This window comes from Thamnophis elegans, chromosome 10 (assembly GCF_009769535.1).
Source record: "Thamnophis elegans isolate rThaEle1 chromosome 10, rThaEle1.pri, whole genome shotgun sequence".
Lineage (NCBI taxonomy): Eukaryota > Metazoa > Chordata > Lepidosauria > Squamata > Colubridae > Thamnophis > Thamnophis elegans.
Genome location: NC_045550.1, coordinates 33,109,143 through 33,126,568, shown reverse-complemented (window position 1 = coordinate 33,126,568; position 17,426 = coordinate 33,109,143). Strand labels below are relative to the sequence as shown.

The following is a 17,426-nucleotide window of genomic DNA, read 5'->3' as shown; positions in this document are numbered from 1 at the left end:
GCATAATAAAGGTTTTTAAGGGAAACTCACCTGTCAGAAACTTCTGGCTAAGGTCGTTTGTTGGAAAATAAATGGCCACTTTAGCATAGATGTTGATTAACATACTGTATATACTCGAGTATAAGCCTAGTTTTTCAGCCCACTTTTTGGGCTGAAAAAAGCCGCCTCGGCTTATACTCGAGTCAGTGAAAAATTTGCCCGAAATGGAGGAGAAAAAGTGGCGGGGCCATGCCGCTGGGTGACACTCGTGAATGGCCCAGTGCCCCTGTGAGTTTCCCCTCCCTCTGTGTCAGTTTGCCGCGCAGCGCGCACCGCACCATCCCCCCTCCTCACGTTCTAATGTAATGCAGGGCTGTCTTACGATTCCCCTTCCTCCCCCTCCTGCCGCTCTGCAACGATGTCCCACCTCCTCCTTGTTATGGCAAGCAGCCACATAGCGATGTCCCACCTCCTCTGGTACAGTGATCCAATGATAGGAATCACTGTGCCGTGTGTCATAGGAGGCGGGACATTGCTCCCGCGGCTGCACGGGACATCATCATCACAGCGGGACATCAGCATCATGAGGTGAGTGAAGTATTTCATTGAATACACCGCTAGTTTACTGTTTTTCTTTGAAATAAATATTCAAAAACATTATTGGTATCTATTTTTATTTTTGAAATTTACCGGTAGCTGCTGCATTTCCCACCCTAGGCTTATACTCGAGTCAATAACTTTTCCAGTTTTTTTTGTAGTAAAATTAGGTGCCTCGGCTTATATTCGGGTCGGCCTATACTCGAGTATATACGGTACTAAAAAGTTTTTTTTGTGTGTGTTGATATTTATAAGAAAATATTGACCTTGCATTTAAACTTAACATTTGCAATGTTTTCTCTATTGTGAAGATTTCTCTGAAGTAAGACCATCCACAAAGCCAAAACATAGAGTATTATAAATTAATACTAATTAACCATTTAGTTATGTATCACCTAAATTTTGGAAGATGAGGTAAAATATATGGCCATCATTAACTTTTATTTTATCAGGACAGCTGTCAGTAATTCACTTAAACAAAATTTCAAGTTATGTCCTAATATCCCAATAAGAAAAATGTTAAAGATACTTTCTTTCAAAAAAAGCCTGATGTATGGGGAAACTTTAAAATATAAAAGAATCTAAGATGAATGCTACCTCTTCTGCAGTCTAAGCATAGTTTCTGTTATGATTAACAATCATAAACAAATTAATTCTATTAATTATTAATAGAAAATAGACTAACCAAAATGAACGTCTACTAAAAATAGACTAACTACAAAATGAAATACAGAAAGTGGTTGCCTGCTCTATTCACTGAGGCAATTTACTGTTTAGTCTCTCTCCAAAAATATTGAAGATCCATTTGTTGATAATAGTTTTATAATGTTAGTGGATGAAAAATCAAATACACAGATTTAAATTATGTAGTTGAGACCTAGATTTTATGCTATCTAACTTGACTATAATTACACTACAGTTATGGAGACAGGCACTATGAAGACTAAATCCCCATATGTCGGAATTAAAGAATCATATCAGACGCGTTCACAGGAGGCAGAGTGAACTTGTAATTTTGCTGCTTCATTATGTTCATCACATTGATATCCTTGTGGGATTTTTTTTTCTTTAGTTCTCAAGACGAGTAAGATTGTATCCAAAGTTAAGATTTCAGTGATTCTGGCATTGGGAAGAAGTTGAGGGCTCTCGTTCTGCAGAAGATATAATTCCAAGTAGCTGGGAATTTGCCGGCTCATGATTATTGACCTCATCATTAAAACTCTGTTCACTGTCCAGGGTTGGGATTGCCCAGATACCACCATGATTGCAGCCAGCAGGTTGAATTTTAAAACTGTTGTTTTCTAAAAAATAAAAGTTTTATTAATATTAATAAACATATAAAAGCAAATACTAGTTCACCAACCACTGCATACTTTAGTGTGATTCTGTATATGTAACAGAAGTGTTAATGAACAGAACAAAAATTTCTGATGTACAAAAAACACATAAATCTGCACTGCACAGAAATGTATTTCAAACACATCCCTTGTGTGCTAAGACCTTGAAACAACTGTGTCAAATGCAAAATATCCCCTGTATAGAACTCTTTGTAAATCTCATTCATCTGAGAATTCATGGTAAATCATGAACGCTGCTTTCAGAATCCTTTCTCATACCTGTTTTGCTACAAGTAAATACTTTCTCCCATGCATAGTTGATCACGTTTATAGGTTGGAACACCCAAGGATCCCGTATGACCATTTCTAGAGTTATACGATCCTGTGGAAAAGGCTTCAAAAGCCCAGATAGGAGACTCATCAGACCTAAAGAAAGAAAAGAGAAACAACACCATATTAGCCTTCAGCTTGCCTTATTCTACTTTCATTGAATGTAATTTTAAGATGAACATTTTTTACAAATTGAAATCCTCTACACTTCAAAGTTTTTTTTACTCCTTATTACCTTTCTTGACTTCATTTATAATTACTTTCTTTTCTCAAGATGGCTTCTATTCAGTAGTGAAAATTACTGCAATAGAATCAAGGTTTCAGGATTATCTGCTTTGAATAAGGCACACTGCACCTATAGTTTTCAAAGAATTATAATTTTAAATTATAATCCTTTATGACAATCTGAAATGGATTTCTGTTTTGTTTTAAGATATTGCAATTCATTATTTGATCCAAAGGCCATATAAGGATAAAACAATGCAGGCTAAAAATACTGCAAATGAGTACCCCTCAAATGGCATGTGTTCATAACAAAAATCATGATGTATCTTTTTTTTTCTCACAGGAAAGTCAACATGAAATGGAAATTCAGAATGAAGAATTAGCAGGGAAATTAGATTTAAATGCTCCTTATCTTATACTTTTTATATACTTCAGATTCTCCTCCTGAAACGAAAAGAAGTCAGCAAGCCTTTGACACATGACAGTTTGAAAAGTGTAATTAGAACCTGAAAGGCTGAAGAAAGTACAGTAATTATGTTTTTACTTATAACACGCACATACACTCACTTTATGCCACTCCTCCTGAGTTTCTATGCATCTCATATGCCAGATAAATCCGAAATGTGTTTTGAAATACAGAATATAAAGTATATCATGCAGCCACCTAATTCTGAACAGTTAGCCCTCTATTAAATAACTCCAGCCAAAGGATCGTTCAAAGGAAATAGTGTTTGCTTCTATTCAAAATGTTACAATGAAAGCAGTCATCCTAATATTGGCAATCTATTCCAGAGCAAAAGGATTGCTACCAAGAGGGCTATTTCCAAGCACACACACTTAACACTCAAAGAAAGAACGTTGGTCTTACTTGAACGTGTCTTTTAAGAGGAAGAGAGGGAGTGGTCATGTGTGGGTATTCTCAAAGCCTGATTGGTCCAAAGAGAGCAAACTCTTAAATACTGGTGCCTTCCAATCCTAGCCGTTTCCTCAAAGGTGAACGGTAGAACTGAAACAACAAAAACAACCGACAACAAACTCCCTCTCGGGAACCACCTGGGCCCTCCCCTTGGCCCCAAAAGTAAAACCTCAGGGTGGGTCGTGACCACTCCCTCTCTTCCTCTTAAAAGACACATTCAGGTAAGACCAACGTTCTTTTTCCAGAGGAAGAGAGGGAGTGGTCAAGTGTGGGACATACCCAAGCTTTAGTCCCAGGGAGGGAAAACCATAGACTCCTAAGGCCCAAGGGGAGTATCGGCCGCCACCCTCTGTAAGACCCTCCGACCAAATGATGCATCCACCGAAGCGAAGGCATCCAAGCGATGTCGGATGAACAGCGTCGGAGAAGCCCAAGTGGCGGCCTGACAAATGTCTTTAAAGGGCGCCCTCGTGGCCCATGCCGCCGTGGTCGCGGCCCTTCTAGTAGAATGGGCCGTTATACCTGACGGGGCCGGCCGACCAACCGCCACATAGGCCTCACAATGGCCTGATGCAGCCAACGGCCAATGGTGGCCAAGGACACCCTCGACCCCAATGTACCCAGCTGGAACGAAACAAACAAGGCTTCCGTCCTACGGACCCCTGCAGTCCGCTGGAGATAAATTTGCAATGCCTGGTGCACATCCAACCGATGCCAGAGCCTTTCCCTATCGTTGGATGGGCCCGGACAAAAATCGGGCAGGACGATCTCCTGAGCCCTATGGAAAGGAGTGTTTAACCTTGGGATGAAGGCCAGATCAGGGCGAAGCACCACCCTGTCCTGGTGAAAATGACAAAGGTCGTCCCTGGAAGAGAGGGCGCCCAGTTCTGAAATACGCCGGGCGGAAGTAACGGCTACCAGGAAAGCCACTTTAAGGGACAACAACCTTAGATGAACAGACCAGAGAGGTTCGAATGGGGACCCCGTCAAGGCCCTGGGAACTAGGGGAAGATCCCACATTCCCCACATAGGGAACCTATGGATGGGGGGAGGCCTGAGATTAGCCATCCCCTTCAGAGAACGCTTGATCAGGGGAACCTGAGAGAGGGAAGAAAACCCTACCCCCCCCCAGACCAAAGACAAAGCCGCCACCTGGCGGCACAAAGTATTCTGGGACAGCCCGTCGTCAAGACCCTTCTGCAGGAAGTCCAAGACATTGGGAATAGTGGCCCTGTCGGGGGAAATGCCAAGAGGGGAACACCACCGAACAAAGGCCGCCCAGGTGGAGTTGTAGATGCGGGTCGTTGATGGACGCCTAGACACCTCGATGGTACGAATGACCCCAGAGGACAGGTTAGCTCCCCTCAGTATCCACTGTTCAAGAGCCAGGCAGTCAGATGGAGCCACTGGGGCTCCGGGTGAAGCAGGACCCCCTGCTGCAAGGCCACATCCTCCTGCGGAATCCTCCACGGAGGGGCCACCGACAACTGGACTAGGTCCACGAAACAGGGCCTCCTGGGCCAATAGGGGGCTACCACTATGACTAGAGCCTTCTCCACTACCACCTTCCTGATGGTCCCCGGGACGAGGGGATGGGAGGAAAGGCGTACAGAAGGCCCGAGGTCCACCTGCTCCTCAGAGCATCCGTGCCCTCGGCAAACGGGCCGAAAGTGGGTGAAAAATCAGGGGAGCTGAGAGTTCGTGGGTGAGGCGAAAAGATCCACCAGTGGAGTGCCGAACCTGCGACAGATCCTCCGAAACGATGGATGGAGCTGCCACTTGCCATTGTCCAGAGTCGCCTGACTCAGCCAATCCACCTGGTGGTTGGCAAGCCCAGAGATGTGTTCTGACACCAAGGATAACAGGTGCCTCTCCGCCCAGGCGTCCAGCCTCAAAGCCTCCAGCCAGAGAGCTTGAGAGTGCATCCCCCCCTGACGATTTATGTGGGCCTTGGTGGCCACATTGTCCGTCAGGAGGAGCACGTGACGCCCCTCCACCGAGGTGCGAAAGTAAAGCAGAGCTAGTCGGGCCACCTTTAGTTCCAACCAATTTATGTTGTGGCGGAGATCCGAGGCTGTCCACCTGCCCTGGGCCAACCGGGAACCCACCAGGGTCCCCCAGCCGAACAGACTTGCGTCCATGGTGACAGTCACCCTGTCCAGCTCCCAGAAGCAGCAACCCCACTGAATGGCCAGGGAGAGCCACCACCCCAGAGAGGCCCAAACCCCCACCAGCAGTCGGAGAGTCCGCAGGGAATTGCTCAACTGCCCCCTCTGGAACGGGATGAATTCCCACTGGAGGGCCCGGAGGTGGAGTCTGACCCACGGAACTATTCCTATACAAGAGACCATCTTGCCTAACAACTGCGACAACATGAGAACCGAAACTAACTGACTTCCGTGAACACTTGCCGCCAGCTGGCGCAGACTCCTCTGATGCTCCTGGGACAGACGAACTATCCCCGACACGGAGTCTATGTCCGTCCCCAGATGAAGAATGCACGTGGAAGGAGAGAGATGGCTCTTGGGGAAGTTTATGTAAAACCCCAGATTTTGAAGACTCCTGATGGTGAGGTGAAGATCTGATACGGCCTGAGGAAAAGACCCCGCCTGAACTAGGACATCGTCTAAATAACATTGGAGTCTCACAGGGATGGAGCGCAGATGAGCTGCCAGAGCCGCTAGAAACTTTGTGAACGCTCAAGGAGCCGAAGCCAGCCCGAAGGGAAGAGCCCTGTTCTGGTAGTGGCTGGCCCCGTGCAAGAACCTCAGAAACCTGCGATGATTGGGCAGAATCGGAATATGAAGGTAGGCCTCTGTGAGATCTACCGAAGCCAAGAAATCCCCTTTTCGGATGCCCTGAAGGATAGATTTGAGGGAGGACATCTTGAAGCGTCTGTACACCAGAAAGCGATTTAGACGCTTGAGGTCTAGAATAGCCCTCCAGCCCCCCGAGCTCTTCGGAACCACAAACAGGTTGGAGTAGTGGCCCAGGCCCCGTTCCTCCAGGGGAACTGCCTCCACCGCCCGAATGTCGAGAAGGTGGGCAATAGCCTGATCCATCAGACAGTGGCACTCCAGACTCCTGGGCGGAGGAAATGACCTGAAGAGATTCGGGTGGTGGTGGAGAGGAACTCTAACCTGAGACCGTGACATATCGTGGACCGGACCCATGCGTCCAACATGATCTCGTCCCATTGATCCTCATAGAGCGAAAGACGGCCGCTGATGGAACGACTCGGGTTCGAGTCACTTCCCTCTGCGGTAGGGACGGCCGCCTCCGACACGAAAGGGCCGCTGGGACTGGTGCTGGAACCGGTTTCTGTCCTGAAAGGATGACCTGTGAAACTGCCTGTCAGAGCGGAAAGAGAAACGCTGGTTATGGTCATAGTCAGGGGCCCTGTAAGGCTGCCTACGGTAAGGGTGAGACCTAGCCTCGGGCTTCTTAGCGTTACAAGGCAGAACCTTCTTTTTGTCTTTGTTTTCGACCAGAATGGGGTCAAGAGCCTCCCCAAAAAGATTAGGACCTTTAAACGGAGCAGTCGCCAAATTCCACCTGGCCTTATTATCCATCTGCCAGTGGCGCAGCCACAAGAGCCGGCGAGATGTGACTGAAGTGGCCAAGGCACTAGATGCAAACTTAACCGTGTCTAGGGTCGCATCAGTGGAAAATTGGGAGGCTGCCATGATCTTGATCAGATCCTAGTGGAGTTGTTCGTCCTGGATAGGAATACGCTCCTGGAGTTGCTTAAGCCACATGACCGTGGCGCAGTTGAAATAGGAAGCCGAGGCCGCGGACAAAAGCCCACTGAATGGCATTAAAGTTTTTCCTTAAGGAAAGCTCAGCGCGCTTATCCTCCGGCTTCAATTTATCAGCCGCATCATCCGACACTACTGGTGAGGAGGAGACCAGGGCAGCCACTGGCGTGTCAATGGCGGGCAACTGAATAGCCTGGGCAAAAGTCTGCTCCACATTGTAGAAGCGACAATCATTACTCCCAGGAGTGGAGAAATTAGAGGGACAGGCCTACTGGTTAGTTAGGACCTCCATAAACAAGGGAGGAGCCGGAATCTCCTCCTTGTTCGTGGCCGTGGCAGAAAACATGGCCATGTCAGGATCCATTGGCGGGGGCACCGAGGGATCCCCAGTCCCCACTTTGGTGGTCTTCCTTGCCTTGCTCAGAAGAATCTTGAACATGACCGGGAAAAAGAGGCCGGAAGAAGAGGGCTCATCTGAGGGGGCCCCATCCTCATCCTCCAAGAAGCCCATGTCCTGGAGCTTCTCCTCCCCCATGACCGAGGCCTCGCTAACCATGGAAGGAGAGGAGGCCCTGTACAGGACCCGGCCCAAACCTCCATGCTTGGAAGTGTGGGAGCTCCTGTCCCATTGGGCAACGCCCCGTGAGATTGCTGCAGAAATAAGCCATTTAATCCCTTCAGGGAGGTGATCCAAATCCTCTATATTGCCATAAGAACTAGGCCTCTGAGGAGCCAACCTGCGCACAGAGCAGGGTCCCCTGGACGTCTCTTCCAAACGGTCTGCTGAATCTCTCTCAGGCAAAACCAGAGAACCAGAAGGGGAGGGAGAGGGAGACCCCCTCCGCCTGGAATAGGAGCGAGGCCTGTCGGGGGAGACTGAGGCGGAAGACGGACTAAATCCCCTAGGTGAAGAGTGGGCAGAAAGGAGCCTGAGAGGAGACCGTGATCTGTCCCTGGAAGTAGGCCCAGCTGACCTAGCCTGCTTCTCCGCCCTTGCAAACCTTTTTTTCAATGGCCTTGTGCCTCCTGGCCTCCTCCCTTGTAGAGGATCGAGATGGGCGCTGGGCAGTGAAAGATCTCGGGGGGGGGGGGACACCCGACTCCACCCCCTGCACCCGGCCTTCCTCACCCCTCACTAGGTCAGCCACCTGGCCCTGGGGAATATCCGAACCCTCCACCATTTCCCTACCCACATGTCCAAAGACGAGGGATGGAGAACTCAAGCTGCTGTAGGCCCCGCTAGGACCCTGGCCTGCTGATCCAGACAAGGAGAAGGCCAAAACAACGACCGCCGCACTGGCCCAGTCGTTGTAGGCCTGAACACGTGCTCTGCGCACGTGGCAGCCAACCAAAATGGCCACCGGAACTTTCTGAAGAAGGCAGAAGCCGATGGAAAGCTCCAGCGGCTCTGCCGGACTTCCAGGAGGCCGTGCCGCTATAGACAAGGCCGGGGGAGGCCATGCGGTGCCCAGGCATGCACCTCCCTCCCCCGAGGATCACTTGCAGTCGTCTCAAGTAAGAAGGAATGCAGCAGCCGCCCGAATCAAGCGGCGGCTCCACAAGGGGCTCATGTGTACCTCGTGGTGCCGCTGCCGCTTCTCCCGGCTGTTCCAGTTACAAAGCTGCCGTTCCAGCAGCTGAAGAAGGAGCTGGCATCCCTGCAATCCCGGGGATAGGGCTGAGGCTCTGGGCCCGTGGGGGGGGAGGCTAAGCGCCCCACAGGGCCAACCGCCCGAGGCAGAGATCTGTCCCTTGGGGCCGCAGCTGCTAATTTAGAATTTAGTAAATTTTAAAAGCCCAATTAAACCAAATGAGAAACAAGATTGCAATAATAGAAATCCTACCTAGAATATTCTCAACAGTGCTTGGACCAAGAAAGACTGAGAGGAAACTGGGCTAGGATTGGAAGGCACTAGTATTTAAGAGTTTGCTCTCAGTCTTTGGACCAATCAGGCCTTGAGAATACCCACAAGTGACCACTCCCTCTTCCTCTGGAAAACAGGATTCCTATTCTATCATTTTAGGCAAGTCAAAATGGTCAGGCCAATTCTATTTAGAGCACATAGTTCCAAAGAACTTAACAAATCCAAGCCAGCCCACTGAATTGGATTTAGAGGCCAAATGACAAAAGCGCATATCCTACATTTTGGACTTGCTCTGCTATACCGGAGCTGACCAATCAGGAAATGACAGCTGTTTGGGTTTTTTTTTAAATCAGCAACTACTTCCAAATTTCTATGTTGAAAGCCTTAGGCCATTACCATGCCAAAGCCAAGCCAACACAGATATAGAAAATTCAAACTTGTGTGTTGGGAGATATCCAATCTCAGACTGGGTATGAGATAAGCTCAAATATAAAATGGCTAAATATAAGATGAGCTACAATGCCAACAAAATTTAATGTTTTACCTTCTGCTATCTTGGAAAGGAAGTGTAAGAATATTCCTTATAACGAACAACTTGGCCCACACTGTCTGGGTAATATTGAGGACCAACTGTCCCTCCTTCAGGGATATTTATGCATGGTATTTTACTATTGTACTGCTATTATCAAACTGTTGCCAAACTCCTTTTAGCTTTTCTTTTTACCATCTGATATAAATAACACATCTCCTTCAATATCGCTAAATGCTGCTAAATATTTATAACGTGAGTATAAATAAATTTAAATAAATGGGGATAGCTGCTTAATTGTCTGCAAAGATACAGAAAAGGCCTGGTATTTTATACTTATTAAATGTTCTGTTATTATATATTATAGTTTACATATTACTTATTGCTATAAATGTTTGTAGAGATAGCATTGGGCCTCTGCTCCATAATGAAGTGTCTAAGGACGCACACCTTTCCTCCTTCACTAACAGCAAGTGCCCACTCAAGGAGTGTCAGAACCACTGAAGCTTCAATCCAGCTTTCATAGGCAATCTAGAAACATAATTGATGGTACTGTACACTATTTAGAGATTAAGCAGAACAAAGAGAATGCGCTCCCTCCATCTAAATCCGGATAAGTCACCCCAAAGGGTGACCAATGCTATTTTCATCTTAACTCACTATAATACTACCCTAATGTCCCCAATGAAATTTGTAGAAACTTCTGGGAATGCTACTTCTTGAAATGTATGACAGGTATGTATTAAGCAACGATTCCCTCCTCTTACCAATAATAATAAAGACCCAATGTACTGAAAAGTTCAATGTATAAACAATTAACAACTCAGAGAAACAGACATGGAAAGAGGAAGTCTTTCTTAACAAAATCAACAAATTATCAACTAAAAATTCCATTATCATTACAGCTTTTTTAAAAAAATATGTTTCTTTAGGCATGCCAGGTAGAAGGCCAGTCATTCTATCCATTTTATTAAATAGAAATCATAGCTGAAAAAGTATTTCCTTTCCCCTTGATTTATAATTTGCAAATACATTAGTGAACTACTCACCAACTGACACATTGTAAGGAGGTCGCAATACAGCATCTATTGTTTCTTCAAGCTCACAAAAAGGATTTTCTCCAAAGACTATGGTATAAAGGGTGATACCTAGTGACCACATTTCCAGTTCGGGTCCTGAGTATCTATAGAGAATTAAATAGTTAAGCTCATTGAGTTTAACAGAAAAAATCATCCAATATAGAAATACATACAAAACAAATTACTTAGAAAAATAGTACCCAGGAAAAAAATGTAGCCAAATATAACTCCTCCTTCCCACCAACGATATGTTGTTCTATCCTTTCTCACCTTTTCCCCTAAAGTTTTCTATATTATTGACAAGAGATCTGATTAGGGGTTATATGTTTCCCAAAAGTGAGGGAGATTCAAAATTAAACAGAAATGTTACAGTTCAATATTATTTAAATTTAATAAGCATGCTGGGTATAACCAAGAAATTTTCCACAAATCACAAATTCTCATGACTTTCAGAGTAGGAAATTATAATTAACAGCTTAAAAAAAAATGTTAAACACATTTAAAATTGTGGATTAATATTCACTATGATTTCCCAGTTTGACTGAACCTGGACATCATAAAAATTCCTTAGATTTTTATTCAGCTTGCTAGATAGCCTGACGGTATATTCATAACTCATTTTATTAATTCTAAATATGATAAAAATTCCATGGTCTTTCTCTATGTGAGTTTTGGAGTTAATGTACAGCTTCTCCCCTAAATCAGATTAATGTACTGTTGAAACATAAATGTTATTTCAAAATCAAACATACGGATTGCCTGATAGCACTTCTGGAGAGCAATACTCAATTGTCCCACAAAAAGTATAGAACATTTTGCCAGGTTCCAAATAAGCAGCTGAGCCAAAGTCTATTAACTTGATTGTGAAATCTTCAGCAATTATGATGTTCTCATCTTTTATGTCTCTGTGAAGAATATTTCTAGAGCGAAGATAGTTCACTGCAGATACGAGCTGATGCACAAATAAGATGAGATCAGAATAGCACCCATTCCAGATAATAAAGTAACTGTAACCAAAAAATAATTATATTTTCTGCTTAAACTCTTATTATTAGTTTTTTGCCTTTTTGCCTTTTAAATAGCAGTAGACTTATATACCGCTTCATAGGCCTTTCAGGCCTCTCTAAGCGGTTTACAGAGAGTCAGCATATTGCCCCCAACAATCTGGGTCCTCATTTTACCCACCTCGGAAGGATGGAAGGCTGAGTCAACCCTGAGCCGGTGAGATTTGAACCGCTGAACTGCTGATCTAGCAGTAGCCTGCAGTGCTGCATTTAACCACTGCGCCACCTTGGCTCTTAAAAGACTTGTAATTAAGAGAATATGAAATTCACATTTCATTTAATCCTGCTTCTGTAGTGATTAAAACTAAAAATGTCACTGGTTTATGTATGACTAGAAAAAAATATTTCATACACTTTGTTAATATTGTCATTAGAACAATTCCATGAGGAAAATGAGCCTGTTCTGATTGTATGAGACCAGAAGAATTTATAATAATCAAAAGTTTTCTAATTCTGGATAAAGACCCATTCATTTATTAATAGTTTTATTCCATCTCAAATCAAGCTAGTGAATATGCTTAATATTACTGCCTCCTATCTTCCCTGCAAAAACATTGTGACGTAGATTAGATTGAGAGAGAGTGACTGGCCTAAAGTCACCCAGCCAGCTTTCAGTTTAAGGGAGGCCTATAGCTCCTGGTTTCTAGGCCAGCAAGTTAAGTACGGCACCAGAAAGCTTCCGTGTTCTCCAGATTATTTACTGTAGCCCATAAATTCAGATCTCATCATATTTCTTCTGCCTATATAGGCACAAAAACATTTAAGCAAGACCAATTATTGCCCCTAGTTTTGGCTTAGAAAAGTACACCGCAGAGATCTTTACCAAAGGGAAAGACTACTGCAATGTATATAAATAAGTTGTAGCAAATAGATAACAAGAAAAGCAACAACCAATATCTTCTCATGCTCTCTTTGCAGCAACAACAAAATAGTTTCCATCCCTTCCACATTTATACATAAGTATCTAGCTCTTCCATCTTTTTTCTTGTTGGTCAATATGACACTGGTCATAATCAGCGTGTCAGAAGCATTAGTGGTTCCAAAGATCAAAATCACAGATTCCCTAGGTATGATCTTTATTTTAATAATAGTTAAAATAGGTTTTGTTAAAATTTGACATGCAAATATATAGTATTCACCTTAAGCATTCATCCCTTTTCGTTTTCCATGAATAAAGTTACAGGTCGGACCAAATATAGAATGCCCTTTGGAATACATATCAAAAGACACATTGCAAAACAACATCACAGCACTATTATAAACTTTGTGATGTTCCTTTATAGAATAAAATATCACAGATACCCAAGATCAAAACTAGGCATATAAGAGGAAGCTAACTCCCTTGCCTCTGCCTCAATTTAGATTCAAACCTGAAATCTATACCTGGATAACATTTTTTAAACCATTTTATCAGCTCTTTACTACAGATTGCCTTTTAACAAAATCTCACCTGCCGGAATATGTAACTTGCCAAAGGCTCATCCAAATCAGGTTGATTATCAATGAATGTGAAGAGATCTAGGCCAGTTCCATGCTTCTCCATCACTAGTTGAAAAAACTGTTGGTTCTCAAATATATCTATCACCTAGTGTCACAGAATGTAGTGTAAACAACTTTCCAAAAAAACCTCTACAAATTTTGTATCCCACTGGAACCTTCTCACTTCAAAAGTATTAAACTGCTTTTTATTTATTTACTGGATTTATTTATTATATTAATTTATTCCTGGGACTGATATCCTGCTGCATTCAATAAATTCTCATCAGTTTACAATAAAGACAATGAAATGACGATTTAATTAATTACACAGAATGCCAACATGTCTTAATAAATAAGAGCGAAATAATAAAAGTGACCAAAAAATGCTGTCTAAAATAATTCAATTTTTAATAGCTTCCTAAAGGATTATAATATAAGCAGTCCTCAATTTACAACAGTTCATTTAAAGACCATTTCATGTTACAGTGACACTGAAAAAAAATGACTTGACAGTTGCAGCATCCCCATGATCATGTGATCAAAATTCAGATGCTTAGCATCAGACTCATATTTATGACAGAAGCAATGTCCCAAGGTCATGTGATCATCTTTTGCAACCTGACAAGCAAAGTCAATGGGCAAGCCAAATTCACGTAGCAACCTTGTAACTAACTTAACCACAGCAGTGATTCATTTAACAACTGTGACAAGAAAGATCTTAAAATAGGGCAAAATTTACTTAAATGTTCTGCTTAGCAACAGAAATTTTGGGTTGAATTGTGGTCATAAGTTGAGGACCAGCTGTAGTTTTATTTTCAATGGGAGGCTGATAGAAGTGTGCCTTGTCTTGGTTCTTCTAACCTCAGGAGTATGGAATCACTAGCAGCTACAAGATCTGATAGGTCAAGCCAATCTAGTTGGAAGTAGTCAGTCCTGTAGAGTGAAGCCATAAAGGGCTTTACAAACCAATACCGCCAACTTGTGGGGGTACTTATAAGCTTACGGAGAACCAGTGCAAGGCCCTCAGAATTTGGTGTTATATGCACCCAATGTCAGGAATAAGCATATGGGTCATTGCCTTCTGGACTAGCTTTAACTTTCCAAATATTTTAGGGCCACGTGAAGTATTTTGCAATATAATCCAATTGAGTGATAATGAAAGTATGAATCATTAAAGCTAGATTGCCTTGCACCTACTGTCTCCAGGAAGGACACTACGTGAAGAACCCGCAAAACACTAACATAAACAGGGAAGTCTTGTGTAAAAACAATAATTTCATCTTATTAGGCTTCAGCTATAGTCTATTGCAGTGTTTCCAAAACTTGGCAACTTCGAGACTTGTGGAAGAGCTAGCTGGAGAATTCTGGGAGTTGAAGTCCACAAGTCTTAAAGTTGCCAAGTTTGGGAACCACTGGTCTATTGTTTCCCATTCAGACCCTTATAGCATTCAAGGTCTGGAGCAAGACCAAAAGGATGGTCCTCTACAACTCGAGGTCGGTTGGATATCATCAGCATATTGATGATACCACATCCTGAATCATCAAATAACTTCATCTAATGGTTTCAAAGCTGCCTTGTTTAGGATAACCCGCTCCCTTCTGAAATGGAGGGATGCAAGCAACCCTTTGCAAGGCAGGGTTGAGGAGTTTGCCCAATTTCTCGCGGATAAAGTTGCTCGGCTTCGGACAAACCTGGACTCTAATTGCGCAGAGCCAGCCGAGGTACCGGGGGAAGGTCTTGAACGGTATCTTTGGATTGACATTTAGTCTGTTACTCCTGAGGAAGTGGACAAGGCCATCGGAGCAGTGAGTGCCTCCACGTGTGTACTGGACCCGTGCCCCTCCTGGCTGGTCGCGAACAGCAGGAAGTGACGCGGGGCTGGATCCAGGCGATAGTTACCGCCTCCCTCTGGGAGGGGTCTTCCCCCCCCAAAAGGCGGCGGTGGTGAGACCCCTCCTGAAAAGGCCGTCTTTGGATCCAGCCATTTTAAATAACTATCGTCCAGTCTCCAACCTCCCCTTTGTTGGGAAGGTTGTTGAGAAAGTGGTGGCCTCTCAGCTCCGGCGGTCCTTGCATGAAACCGATTAGAGTCCTTTCAGTCCGGATTCAGGCCTGGCTACAGCACGGAAACTGCTTTGGTCGCTCTGACCGATGATCTCTGGAGAGCCAGAGACGGGGGCCATCTCTCGTCCTAGTGCTCCTTGACCTCTCAGCGGCTTTCGATACCATCGACCATGGTATCCTTCTGCGACGGTTGCGAGAGGTGTGGGTGGGAGGCACCATTTTTCGGTGGTTCTCCTCCTACCTCTCGGACAGGTCGCAGTCAGTGTTAGTTGGAGGGCAGAGGTTGTCCCCTAGGCCCCTTCAGTATGGGGTGCCACAGGGTTCGGTCCTGTCCCCCCTCCTGTTTAACATCTACATGAAGCCGCTGGGTGAGATCATCTGACGACACGGGATAAAATATCACCAGTACGCGGACGATACCCAGTTGTATCTGTCCGCCCCATGCCAACTCAGTGAAGCGGTTGACGTGTTGTCTCAGTGCCTGGAGGCTGTCAGGGTCTGGATGGGGGTAAACAAACTTGCTCTCAATCCTGACAAGACCGAGTGGTGTGTGTTTTTCCCTCCCAATAATTGGCCATGTATTCCAACTCTCAGGCTGGGGGGTGAAATTATACGCCCCTCAGACAGGGTTCGCAATTTGGGAGTCCTCCTGGACCCACAGCTGACTCTAGACCACCATTTGTCGGCTGTGACCAGGGGGGCATTTGCCCAGGTTCGTCTGGTGCACCAATTGCGTCCCTATCTGAACCGGGAGGCTCTCACAACAGTCACTCACATCCTTGTGACCTCAAGACTGGACTACTGCAATGCGCTTTACATGGGACAGCCCTTGAAGAGTGTTCGTAGACTTCAGCTTGTCCAGAATGCAGCCGCGCGAGCAATAGTGGGTGCACCTCGGTACACCCACGTTACACCTATCCTCCGCGAGCTGCACTGGCTGCCTATTGGTCTCGGATACGCTTCAAGGTGCTAGTCGTCACTTATAAAGCCCTACATGGTATTGGACCTGGGTACTTGAGAGACCGCCTTCTGGCGATTACCTCCCAAAGACCCATTAGATCCTGGGGCTGCTGAGTTCCATCCCCTCTCGAACTGGAGTTCTAGTTGAGACCTTTTTAAACTGTTTTGTATTGTTGTTTGTCTTTGTTCTTTCCCTTTTGTATGATGTCCCTTCCATCCAGGTTTGTGAGCCGCCCTGAGTCCCTTGGGAATAGGGCGGCATACAAGTTGAATAAACCTCTAAACCACCACCTCTAGATCAGGGGTGTCAAACTGGCAGCCGGATGCATCACATACTGGCAGGCCCATCCCAGCTCCGTGACTGGAAAAACATCATGAAACATCAAGTGACAGCAATATTATGCAATGAATTTGATGCCCATGATGTAGATACTTAAAATTATGGGACAGAGTGGGCCTTTCAGTACTACATGTCAAAGGCTGATTGTTCTAACTTAGGCTTACTGATACAGTAAGGCTTTGCCCCCAAACCCCTCTTTTTATTTCAAAGGCTGTGAATTATGTTCATTCAAAGCCCGTAATGAGTCCCAAATAGTTGTAAAGAGTCCTACAGTAGGCTGCCAAAGTCTTTTGGGATAAAGCTGATAAGCACCCAACTTCATCTTCTTTGAAACGCTGCCAAAGACTTAATTGGCAATTACCTTGGCAAGGCCACACAGAGCAAAGAGTCAAAACGGAGCTTCAGAAGGTAAACTGACCAGCATGAACCAAGTTGCTTCCTGCAAAGCCTCACATGCCTTTGCTCCTCCTTTATGTCCTCTGGGAGGGGCCTATTACCTCCAAGCCTTACTCCTGAGTCGTCCCTTCTGTCTTAACTGTTCTTGCATTCTGACAGCTCTGCGCATGCATGCACTGGGAACAGGGGGAGCCAGTGGTGGGTTGCAGGCGGTACACCCCGGTACAGGCGTACTGGAGCCTGCCTGGAGCACCATGTACTGTTCCAGTACAGTGCTCCAGAGGGCCCACCCACCCAAGCTCCTTATCTGTCCTTTAAAGTCTTCGATGCTTCCGTATATGGTGCATACAATACCTGTGTAACGCTCCGCTGAGCAGCTGGAGCGTCGCGGAGGCATTGCTGGACAGGAAGACGCATGTGCCCGCGCATCCATGTGGACAACACCGGGCTCGTTCCAACTGTATCTGTTGTGACGGATCTGGAACCCACCACTGGGGGGAAGCTTGT

The 17,426-nt window shown here is 45.2% G+C and overlaps 1 protein-coding gene across 1 annotated transcript in view; it reads right to left on the bottom strand.

The window, feature by feature from the left end:
* Positions 1–1,328: 1,328 nt before the first annotated feature.
* Positions 1,329–17,426, bottom strand: part of PASK (PAS domain containing serine/threonine kinase) — a 36,884-nt gene continuing 20,786 nt past the window's right edge. Inside the window, exons 13-17 of the mRNA XM_032225661.1 lie at positions 13,130–13,264; positions 11,368–11,567; positions 10,586–10,719; positions 2,193–2,339; positions 1,329–1,877 (exon numbers count right to left, since the gene is read on the bottom strand). Of these exons, the coding sequence (XP_032081552.1) occupies positions 1,687–1,877; positions 2,193–2,339; positions 10,586–10,719; positions 11,368–11,567; positions 13,130–13,264 (807 nt within the window). The 3' untranslated portion in view covers positions 1,329–1,686. The remainder of the gene's footprint in view (positions 1,878–2,192; positions 2,340–10,585; positions 10,720–11,367; positions 11,568–13,129; positions 13,265–17,426) is intronic.